At 37.5% G+C, this 13,012-nt stretch overlaps 1 protein-coding gene across 4 annotated transcripts in view; it reads right to left on the reverse strand.

Annotated features, from left to right (window-relative positions):
• The window catches only part of ERICH3 (glutamate rich 3), a 112,275-nt gene that overhangs the window by 52,791 nt on the left and 46,472 nt on the right, over nucleotides 1-13,012 (reverse strand). For all 4 annotated transcript variants that reach the window (XM_088791204.1, XM_074334952.2, XM_019743774.3 and 1 more), the window contains one exon: nucleotides 11,918-12,127. In XM_088791204.1, coding sequence (XP_088647330.1) covers nucleotides 11,918-12,127 — 210 coding nt within the window. The remainder of the gene's footprint in view (nucleotides 1-11,917; nucleotides 12,128-13,012) is intronic.

Raw genomic sequence — 13,012 nt, forward strand, 5'->3', positions numbered from 1 at the left:
AAGGGTGAGTATCATGACACATCCTTCTTATATCTCAGGCACTCACTGGCAATTCATAGAAAAAGGACATTTGCCTTCTTAACAGAAATATCAGTTAGAGGGCTAATTGATGTCTGTGTTGAAGAAACATCTGACCAATGACAATATCATCAAAAATTTGAGAGAAAAAGGCTTATAAATAAATTCCATATAATTTGGATTCGAGGATTACAAATGCTGGCTGTAAGTTTCAGTCTACTGGGGTGTATATTTAGTTAGCCACTAACTCGTTATGTGACCTTGGGCAGGTTATTTAACTCTTCTTGCCTCAGTTTCCTTATTTTGAATTTGAAGAAATTATTTTATCTCTTTCTTGGGTTTATTGTATGTTTTAAATGAGAAAATGTATGTAAAACACTGAACAAAACTCCCAGCACTTAATAAAGTTTCATTAAATAAAGGGTATAATCATTGCTGTCATCATGCAATATAAATTTACCTATTTTACTAAAAGTTAATAAAAGGCAAAAACAGGATAGCACGCAATTAAATGAGAAAAAATATATAGATGATTTGCAAGTGGGTGAATCCTCGCAGAAAGTCATGAAGAACGTAGCTCAGAGGTGGGGAAGCGGCGGAGCAACCCAGGAGGGTGCAGGGAGGAGCGCCGTTTGGCTCGGGTAGGAGCAGAGAGAGCTGGAAGGAAGTCCCGACCTGAAAGCTCTTGAGTGCCAGTGTACTAAGCGTCTCTTTTAGTCTTTCTTTTGAAATGTGTGGCTAACTGACCCTGGGGGAGACTACCCTTTCCAGGACTAACCAGTTCCTAGAGATGGTAAATGAATTGCCTGGGAGAGCACTTTTCATGAACAAACCAGTCCAGAGCCCACATCCACCCTCGCCCTCTGCTATCTGGCTCTTGAACTCTTGAGCCAATATTCCCCCACCCTAAGCACCACTGGATCAGATTCCAGACAACTCAGGATGGCCCTTACGCCCCAGAGCCTGCCAAAATTATTCATACTATCCAACCCTAAGCCTTCTGCTTACCTGCCTCTCCTGTTCATTTTCTCAGACACCACAACCTCAGCCTCCTGACCTACCCTGGTGCTTTCCTGTATTGTCCTATGTGACATGGTGTCATGGTTAATTTTATCTATCAACTTAGCTGGGCCGTGGTGCCCAAATCTATGGTCAAACATTGTTCTGGATGGAACTCTGACTAACATACGTGAGACACCCCCTCCTCTTGGGAGCTATGAGAAACTGTCTCTTCAATGGCAATCATCTCCTGCTCTCAATATGCCTGAATAACAACAAAATTTACATTTTAAAACAGCCAGGCAGAAGAATATACCTGCTTTCATGAAGAAAGAGGAACTAGTGGAAGTTTTAAGCAGGGAGGCGCAGGTTGAAACCTAATTCTACAAAGTTTAATTGAACATCATTATGCAGAATCTACTAATAATGAAATGGACTCAGCTGACTCTTTTCCCCCTTCCTGCCTTTTCACCCTCTGCTCCCTGATTCTTTTTGCAAACTTCCCACTCATGTTTCAAAGCCCCCCCCATTCTAAATGCCACCTTCTTTCTGAAGCACTCTCCAATCTCCTCATTCAGAACTGATATTTCCTTCACCTGTGTTCCCATTGTGCTTTTCTTCTTTTATACCACTATGATAGTACTCACCACAATGTATCATGGTTAATTGTAGACATTTCTCAATCTTTGTTTTTTATAAATTAACAAATGATGCTTTATTTTAACATTTATTTTTATCAAAAAGTACATCATTAAACTATGGAACCTTCCTGAGAGAGTAAATTTATCTTGGAGCAATGAAAGAACGGTCTCATCTAATTAATTTTAAGACAACAATAGGAAACAAACATAAAACATAACCTAAAAGATAAGTCCTAATATTATGTCCACTTTACAGATAAGGAAAGACATTTCTCAATTTTGCTAAACTGCAATCTTTCTGAGAACAAGGATTTGGTCTTATGCACCTTACTTAGTAGCCTGGGCACATAGCATAGTGTTTGCCATCATCAATAAAAGCTAACTTGAGCTATTTGTTGATTTAGAGGCAAAACATAAGTATATAGATGACTGTAATAGCTTGGTTAAAAGTTAGGTAGCAAGCCTTTGAACTGCAGATATAGCAGTGAGAATGGAAAAGAATTATCAGACACGTGAGCTATTGTTCAGGTGCTAGAGCTGTGCTAAGACAATAACCATTTGCCACATTTGACTGCTGGGCACTTGAAAAGTGGCTCATATAAGAAGTACTGTAAATATAAAATACTTACTGAATATAAAGACTTGGTATAAAAAATGTACAACACCTCATTAAAATCTTTTTTATTGATTACATGTCGAAATGATAACATTATGGATGTACTTGATTAAATAAAATATATTATTAAAATGAATTTGAAATGTTTCTTTTACCTTTTTAAATGTAGTTATTAGAAACTTAAAATTGCATATGTGGCCGCATTACATTTCTATTGGACATCTCTGATCTAGAGGACATAGCAATTAATTTGATATGTGATGGAGAAAGAAGAAGGAATCCTAGCTTGTGAGTCCAAATTACTGGAGAAAAGGTCATGCTTTATGAGAAATAAAGCAATTGAATGGAGAAGTTGGTCTAAATTGCAACCATGTCAAATTTGAGGGGCAGTAGGACCTCCCAATCAGGCATCTGTAATTACACAGTGCTCATTTGGAGTCCAGGAGGTGGATAAACAGTCTCAGTCAGATACGGAGAAAGCCTCAGATTACTCCATACCTGAAGAACCTCTTTACCCTCTTTTTCACAAATCACATAAAAAATTATAACAAACCTGACCTTTTTTTTAAATTGATATGCATAATGTTTAAGTAGGTCTTTATTTGAAAGCCTGCATTTTCACATTTATAACTACCTTTTATGGGGCCATCCACATTTTCAGTAGGCTGCTGTAGAGAGTAGGTGACCAGCAATCTTGAGTGAGCACACAAAAACCTGCAGATGGGTGAGGTAAACCTCAGAGAAAAATCTAACTAGTCGCATAGAGTCTATAAAAGCAGTATAAAGCTCTGCGGGTCCTAGAACAAAATGAAATGAAAAACAGGGCACAGAAGCAACGTGTTGGGCTGTGAGATATACTGCGCCTTGTCATTTGGCTCCAAGAATCATCCTGAGACACAGACCACAGAAGCCAAGGACCACGTTCTACACATTCATAGAGGAGCAGGTGGTGGACCACCAGCAAGCCATACGTTTTTGCCTCTTCCTCTTTCTTTCCTTTTAAGAGCATTTAAAGGATGCTTTGGAGTGGTACTCATAAAATAAAAGAGGGAATGTAACGTGTGAATTAGTCATGAGAGTGACCTCTCCTTAAATGAATCATTTCCAGGTCAGAATAAAATAAATCCAAGTACTAAAAGTACATGAGAAAACAACCAAGATGGCCCGGTAGGTAAATGTGGCATTTATATTCTCTCACAATCATATCAAAATTACAACTAATCTACAAAACAATCATTATCAAGAATCGCCTAAAATCAAGCTGAACTGAAGCCTTTCAACTAAGGACATGCAGAAGAAGCTACCTCTAGACTGGTAGGAAGGTCAGAGACGAGGAGTGGGCTGGTCCCACACCTATGTGTGACCATCAAAGATTGGGAGGGCTATATCGGCTGTGGGTGTCCCCCCATGCCCTAAAGGAGTGAGAGATACCAGCTCTACCGCAGCCCAGGGTTCCAGTGCCAGGGAGAGAAGTCCCCATAATTTTTGGTTCTGAAAAACAGCAGAGATTGTGATTGAGTGAGACTGAGTGCGGCTGCACTCCCAGGCACTCCATTAAAGGGACTGCGCATGTGGACTTACCCACCAATGGAATCACTTGCTCTGAGCTCCAGCACCGGGGCAGCAGCTGGAAAGGCGGCAGGGACAAATGGTGGGGAATGGAGTTATCTGGCTTAGGATGGGGGCTGGAGAGGTGGCTTTATCCTGGATGGAGCTAGCAGAGGCCATTGTTTCTTTATTGAGCCCTCCCCCTTCCAGCACATGAACACAGGTGGCAGCCATTTCTGAATCTCTGCTGTTCGTTCGCCACACCCTGGTGATTTGAGACCTGGCCCTGCCCAACTTTCAGGCACACCCAGGCCATTTTCAGTGTCTTTCTCATGTAGACCCCCTGCCTTGGGCTCAGCTGCACTTTCCTACGGTCTCTCAAAAGTTTGCAGGACCCAGACTAGCAGCATCTGGCTTGAGCATGTCCTATACCTCTGGCTAAGTAGCCCTAAGGCAGCAATAGTGGCAACCAGCCATGGTCCATGGCTTGGCCTCTCAAAGGAGCTTCCAAGCACTGCATGGGTAGCAGCCATCTGCAGATTTCTTTCTGGCTTCTGCTGGGTGGCCCCAGGTGGAGCACAGGCTGTGGCTGAAGTAGACCTATAGCAGATCTCTTCCAAAGTGGTCCTAGAGCTGGCGCCCCCAGTGATCAACTTCAAAATGAGCTGGAGCATCACCAGCCACCTCCAAGTATGACAAACCCAAGGGGCAGCTTAGGCAGGCATCAGAGTTCTGCTGGGGCAGATCCTGCTCTGTAGGATCAACCCTGCACAACAACTCTTCCACTGTAGTCAAGGCCAGTCCTCACAATCAGTGAGCCCAAGGTTCAGTTCCTCACATTGATGTGCAATTATCAACCAAGGCTCAACTACAAGAGGAGCACACACACAACCCACACAAGGGACACACCAGGAGTGCATGGCTCTGGTGATCAGAAAGACTGCGCCAGTGAACCCCACAGCACACCTACTACATAAGGTCACTCTACTAAGATCAGAAGACATAGCAGCCCTACCTAATACATAAAAACAAACACAGGGAGGGAGCCAAATAGGAGAGATAAAGAAATATGTCTCAAATAAAAGAACAGAATAAAGCTCCAGAAAAAGAACTAAGCAAAACAGAGATAAGCAATCTATCAGATGCAGAATTCCAAACACTGGTTGTAAAAATGCTCAGTGATCTCAGGGAGAACTTCAACAGAGAGATAGGAGGCATAAAAATGGAGATGGAAACCATAAAAAAGAACCAGTCAGAAATAAAGGATACAATAATGGAAACAAAGAATATATTACAGGAGATAAACAGTAGATTAGATGAAGCAGAGGATCCAACCAGTGATGTAGAAGATAAGGTAGCAGAAAACACCCAACCAGAACAGCAAAAAGAAAAAAGAATCCAAAAAATTGAGGAGTTTAAGGGGCATCTGGGACAATATCAAGCATACCAACATTCACATTATAGGGGTACCAGAAGGAGAAGAGAGAGAGCAAGGAATTGAAAACCTATTTGAAGAAATAATGGCCGAAAGCTTCCCTAGCCTGGTGAAGGAAATGGACATACAAGCCCAAGAAGCACAGAGAGTCCCAAACAAGAAAAACTCAAAGAGGCCAACACCAAGACATATCATAATTAAAATGCCAAAGGTTATATATAAAGAGATAACCTTAGCAGCAGCAAAAGAAAAGCAGTCACTTACCTACAAGGGTGCCCCCATAAGACTGTCAGCTGATTTCTCAACAGAAACTTTGCAGGCAATAAAGGAATGGCAGGAAATATTCCAAGTGATGAAAAGCAATGACGTACAACCAAGATTGCTCTACCCAGGAAGATTGTCACTTAGAATTGAAGGACAGATAAGGAGCTTCCCAGATAAGAAAAAGCTGACCACCAAACCAGTATTAAGATAATTCTTAGAGGGACTTCTTTAAGATGGGAGGGAGGTTAAGGATGGGGGAAAGAGGAAGGGATTAAGAAGTACAAACTGGTTATTATACAGTAGTCTTGAGGGTGTAGGATACAGCATAAGGAATATAGTCAATAATTTTGTAAAAACTAGGTGTGGTGACAGATAGGTACTAAATCTATCAGGGTGATAGATGGGAATGGGGTTGGGGGCAGGGTGAAGAAGGTGAAGGCATTAAGAAGTAAAAATTGGTAGTTAATACAGTATGGGGAATAAAATCAACAATGTTGTAAAGATCATGTAAGGTTCCAGATAGGCACTGGACTTATCTGGGGGATCACATCATAGATTGTGTAGATGCCTGACCAATGCGCTATACACCTGAAGAGCTGAAGTAGAATAATATTGAATGTCAGCTATAACTAAATAAATAGGTTATATGTAGTCATGGGATGTGGAGTACAACATAGGAAAAATAGTTGATGGTATTGTAACAGCTATATAAGATGTCAGAGGGGTTATAGCTTGGGAAGGTGGGTTATCACTTTATGAGGAGTTTAAATGTCTAACTATTATGTTGCTTTGTACAACTGAAACTAATAAAAAATTTTTTTTAAAGAAAATTACATGACTCACTCCACTCTGCCAATTTTATTTTATACCCCAGGACCCAGGAGCTGATGACAAACCCAAGGGACATCTGGAAAGCTACCAAAGCCGTGTGGGAAGATGACTACATCTTGAACAAAAACAACAGCAACAACAAAAAAAACAAGTGTCAAAGTCTAAGCCTATGGTGATGACCTTATTTAGAGGTAGAGATCAAGAAGAGACACGAAGGAAGAAGATAAGAGATAAAAGGAGATAGCAAAGAAGCATGAAAATAATGTTATGGAAGGAAAAATAGGGAACTTTCAAGGAAAAGTCAATAAAAGCCTAAAATACTGCTATCAAATTAAAATTGTGGTAAGTAGAAAATACAAACTAAGATGGTAGAAGTAAGTCTAAATATACTACTAACCAAAATAAATGTAATTGGACTAAACTCTCTTATTAAAGAAAGAGATTCTCAGCTTGAAATAAATACAGAGCACCCATATGCTGCATAAATACACATTTAAAGCCTAAATCTTAAATGTAAAAACATCAAAGGCTGAAAGTTAAAGGAATATATATTAAATACTAATCTAAAGAAAATAAGAAATAAAATAGTAATCTAACGAAAAGAAAAAGAACTATTGGCCAAAATAGAGTTTAAAGCCAAAAATAAAACTAACAAATAGGATTTTTTTTTTTTTACTGATAAAGAATCAGTTCACCAGTAAAACTGCGTAATCCTAAATCTGAGAGCATATAACAAGGTATTCTCAACATTTACAAAACAGAACTTGACATTTATAAAACAAGGAGAAATTGACAAATCTACAATTACAGAGAATAAATTATCATTAGAACTCAGAAACTAAGAAATCACACAGATTCAAAAAATGCCAAGAATGTAAAAGTATGAATAACATAATTTACATCTCTTATTTATTGGGCATTTATAGAATGCTAATCTCAACATTTAGAGAATCCATTCTTTACAAAAACTGAACATATATTAGCCCACAAAGCAAGTCTCTACAAATACCAAAGAATCAAAACTATACAGAACAAGAATAAGATGCTTTTTAAGAGTAACATTCAGTGAACACAAAGGGAGTTCTTAGAATTAAAATAAGGCAGCAGAAGAAAAAAAAATCAGCAGTATGTGTGGAAGATAAAATTGAAGATAACTCCCAGCAAGTAGAATAAAAAGACAAAGTAGCAGAAAATAGGAGAGAAAAACTAAGAATATTAGAGCATTAGGCTAGTAGCTCCAACATTCCCAAAATAGGGATTCCAAAGAGAGAGAACAAAAATCGTTGCTGTTTTTAAGACCAAGTCAGATTGTGACTCAAGAGACAGACGTGCTAAGATCTGCCAAAGCCAGGATGCAGTGCCGAATACCCAGGGGTAGCTACCTCAACTGCTTATCTGTGGCTTCCCTTGTCAAGAACACAGGATGGAGAAGTTCCTGCTCTCTCCTCTGTGCCCATCTACACAAGCTCATTCACCTGACCCTATTCTTGTTGGATGTCCAATGGCTGGCCCACACTAGGACCTCACTAGATGCCCTGACTCTGGGGAACCCCATTTTCCTAGGACACATTCGTGACTGGGTCTCTCTCACTTCCTTAGAAGGTGCTCTTAAAACCATCAAAAAACCAAGCCCAGACTGTGACCCAAAGACCCTATTCAGCTTATTTTCTCCTGAAAATATTATCCTTTCATTAAAATGCTAGGTTTGAGCTTATTTCTGAAGTTTTATGCATCTACGTGATTGAACTCCAAAGAAAAGCAGGGACTCAGTTAACAGATATCAGTACGGGTAGTTGCTCAAGGGAGCCATAGGGGATATGATGGGGCAGGAACAGGGGACTCATGACAAGTGTTCTACTTTGTTAAGAAGTTGTAATGTGAACGTGGGTGTTACTTGATTATTACTGTTTAACTTGCACATGTGCACATGTAGATTTTATATATGTGTGTTCTTACGGTTTATGAGACATTGAAGCTTTTTATTTTAAAAGTATGACCAGGTAGAGTTTATCTCAGGAATATATTTTAACATCAGAAAATCAAATGCTGCCACCAGTGAGGATGATGAGGAAGTCACTGATGAGGATGATGAGTATTTGCTGGGGTGGGGGTGTAAAAAAGGGTGTGGAGGCACATCCTTCAAGACAGCATGTTTGTTATCCTGGTGGAGACTGATGGCAGCAGGCAAAGGGTTCAAAAGTCAGTTAGTAGACGGGGTAGATTCTATTATTGCTCCAAACATTCACGGCCCCTCTCTGTGAGAGGATTATGCTTCCCACTCCACTGGTGGCAGGCTTGGTAATGGAGTTCAAGTGCAAGTGTTATGTGTCACTTCTGAGTGGAATCTTAAAAGTATTCCACGGTTCCACTGTCCACGAGGCCAACATACCCCAGACAGGGACTACTCCTCTAGTATGAGTCCCAGAATTGCAGCTGGCCAACAACAGATAACAGTGAGAACAAGAAATAAACCTTTGTTGTTATAAGCTGAGTTGCCTGGATTGTTTATTAGATTAAACTACAGTAAACTACTCTCTTCGAGAGCTTGGCAGTAGAAAAAAACAGAAGTCAAAGGTTACAAAACGTGAGGAAAGGACTTGGTATATAAGGCCTGGGTATGTTGAGAGACAGAGATGAATATTAGAAACAGAATGAAAATACAAATTAGAGAGGAGAATGACAGACTATGTTAGGTGCCATAGGTGGTGGAAAAGGATAAGATCGAGAACACAGGGCAGAGGATACAATGCTCTAACAGGGACCACAACAAAGGAAGAAAATAAGAGAATAGGTGAAAATAGAAAGGAAAGGAGGAAATCTGAGCAAGCATAGTCCCAAGTTTATTGGTAAGGATAGATGCTGGAAGTGAGATGCAGACAAGAGATAAAGAAAGCACTTAAGAGTGAGGTTGGTTTTAATGAAATTTTTCACAGAACTAGGACAAATAATTCTAAAATCTGTGTGAAACCACAAAAGACTCCAAATAGCCAAAGCAATTTTGAGAAAGAACAAAGCTGAAGATACCATGCTTTCTGGTTTCAAACTATACTACAAAGCAGTAGAAATCAAAACAGTATGTTACTGACATAAAAACAGAGACACATCGGAGGAACAGAATATAGATCCCAGAAATAAACCTGTGCGTATATGGACAACTAATTTATGACAAAGGAGCTAAGAACATACAATAGGGAAAGGACAATTTATTCAATAAATGGTGCTAGGAAAACTGGACAGCCACATGCAAAAAAATGAAACTAAACCACTATCTTACACCATATACAAAAATTAACTCAAAATGGATTAAAGACTTGAATCTAAGACCTGAAACCATAAAATTCCTAGCAAAAAAGACATCGGCGGTAAGCTCCTTGACAAGTTCTTTGTCTTACCTTGTTTCCCCAAAAATAAAACCTAGTTGGACAATCAGCTCTAATGCGTCTTTTGGAGCAAAAATTAATATAAGACTTGGTCTTATATTATATTATATATGTAATATGTGTATTCTTATGGTTTATGAGACATTTAAACTTTAGAATAGAATAGAATAGAATAGAATAGAATAGAATAGAATAGAATAGAATAGAATAGAATAGAATAGATAAGATAATATAATAGTGGGCATTATATTATATTACATTTTACATTATATTATATATTATATTATATAAGAGCCAGTCTTATTACAAAATAAGACCGGGTCTTATATTAATTTTTGCTCCAAAAGACGCATTAGAGCTGATTGTCCAGCTAGGTCTTATTTTTGGGGAAACACAGTACCTATGTTTTTTTGACTAGGACTCCAAAGGCAAGAGAAACAAAAGCAAAAATAAACAAAAGGATTACATCAAACTAAACAGTTTCTGTATAGCAAAGGAAACCATCAACAAAACAAAAAGACAACCTATTGAATGGGAGAAGATACTTGCAAATCATATATCTGATAAGTGGTTAATGTCTAAAATATATAAATAACTCAAACAACACAACACCATAAAAACAAACAACCCAATTTAAAAAATGGGCAGAGGATCTAAACAGATATTTTTCCAAAGAGGACATACAGATGGCCAACATGCACAAGAAAATATGTTCAACATCACTAATTATCAGGAAATGCAAATCAAAACCACCATGAGACATCACTTCACACCTGTTAGGATGGCTATTATCAAAAAGACAAGAAATAACAAGTGTTGGAGAGGCTGTGGAATGTAAACTGGTGCAGCCACTATGGAAAACTGTATGAATATTCCTCAAAAAATTAAGAATAGAACTACCATATGACCCAGCTATGTTACTTCTGGGTATATATCTGAAGGATACAAAAACACTAATTCGAACAGAAATATGCACCCCTATGTTCACTGCAGCATTATTTACAATAGCTGAGATATGGTAACAACCTAAGTGCCAATAGATGGACAAATAGATAAAAAAGATGTGATACATCCATACAATGGAATGCTAAAAAGGAAGTCAACTTGCCATTTGTAGCAACATGGATGGAACTAGAGGATATTATGCTAAGTGAAATAAGTAACACAGAGAAAGACAAATACCATATAATTTCATTTATATGAGGAATCTAAAAAAACAAAACAAACAAAACAACACACAAACTCATAGATATAGAAAATAGATTGGTGGGCATTGGGAGGAGGGTGAAATGGGTGAAGGAGAGCGATAGTATGGTGATGGATGGTAACTAGACTTATAATGGTGAACACTATGTAGTATATACAAATATCAAATTATAATGTTGTACTTCTGAAATAGACATATAATCTTGTGTACCAAATTTACCACAAAAGTAATAAGAAAAACAAAAGAGTGAGATTGGTTTTGAAGAGCAGGAAGCAGTCTATGTGCATGCTGATACTTCACTCCCTGATTCTCAATCAGTGAAATGTTGACCCAGCTACCTGCTAATAATCACAAATGTTATATATAATTACCACTTGTTTTATGTTTACGCAATAAAAATTAAGAGATCCTTCACCTTCATATTAGTCTGTATCTGTATAAAGTTTGACTGGCTTTAGAACTATTTATCAGTATTTTGAGGAAATAAGTACAACAAATGACAATATTTTTGAAGAATATTGAAATTTTTTTCTAAATATTATATAGCAATTTGCCAAAAATCATTAAAAGTAATCTTTAATAGGACACTTTATATGCTATATTATGATTTTTGTTAAATAAAGTCCCTGAATTTTCATAAATTAAATGTCAAAATACTTCTGCCATGTGATTAAATGGGCAAATTAAAGGAAATAAATAATTTGAAAACGGGTATAGTACAAACTAAATCTGACCACAAGATTCTCTGGATTCTGTTTTTTTATCAATTTTGATAAATTAGTTATTGAACGTAACTACTCAAATATTTGATTTCAGATTCATTCAAGCTTATAATTACATTTATAAAATTATTATATTTCTTTATGCAAGGCATTTTGCTTTTTATTTCCCTAGATTCTTTAACTGCATATCTAGAAATTTAATAATGCAATGTATTCTGTGATAAATTAATAAAAGAAAATTTGACTCCATAATCACCCTGGTAAAGAGAGGTTCTAAGCCATTTGGAGCAGTGGTTGGACGAAATCTTCTCCTTCTCCATGTTTCAGGTCTGTTTTCCCATGTGATTTTTCCATTGCGAGGAGGAGGTGAAGGAGGAATAGGCATGTAACTGTTAAGAAGTTGGTATCGATTCATTCCCTGTGAATTGTCCTTGGAGTTCCTGAACTTCATCACTGCCTTCTTGCCCTGTAATCACATTTCATTGACATAAGAACCAGTGAAACAGAAGTGGTTACTCAAAGTAACCCAAAATTAAAGACAATACTGTATGATTAACATTACATGCAAACATAACTGGTTATCAGTGGGCAAACTCAAAATATTCCAATCTGTTGAAAAATGGCATTTTGTAGTATCCATTGCAAATTAAAATTTCATTAATTTCTAACCTTATTTAACCATGTTTTAAACAAAATATACAGTGATGGCATTTTTTATAGTACTTCTGGGATTTTTCCTCAAAAATCCATTAAATCTTTGGGGAACCACTATAATTAAAAATTTAGAATCAAGAAGTTTGAAGTGTTTACTTTGAAGCAGGGTTGGATAGTCCACTTAACAATGGGGTGTTAGCATTTTTTTTCATATTAATTTTGCCCATCCAAGTGTTATAATATTCCTTGATAATATAATACCAAGGTACCAAACAGACACTGACCTAAAGACTTTATTCAGCTTATTTTCTCCTAGGAATTCAACGTGTAGGAATAAATCCTCCCAAGATAACTACACAAGTACACTGATGTAAATGTATAAGGACATATACATACACACACAGAGAGACACATATGTACAACAAATTTAGTTGAACCTATCAAGTCCACCAATAGGAGAATGTTTAATTATATTTTGCTTTGTTCTTATAATAGATTCTCACCAGGCTTCACAAAGAATAGTGTGAATCTATTCAACCTGACATAAAAAGATCCATGTTGTATAATCATACATTTATTTTAAGTAATTTACATAATGGATTTTGATAAAATCAGGGATGCTGGAAGACTTTGAACATGAGGTTGCCATGGGGATTTAGATTATCGGGGAGATATCATTTTGCATTTTATATATCTT

Source organism: Rhinolophus sinicus, chromosome 14, assembly GCF_057876585.1.
Source record: "Rhinolophus sinicus isolate RSI-liver-muscle chromosome 14, RSI-T2T, whole genome shotgun sequence".
Classification (NCBI taxonomy): domain Eukaryota; kingdom Metazoa; phylum Chordata; class Mammalia; order Chiroptera; family Rhinolophidae; genus Rhinolophus; species Rhinolophus sinicus.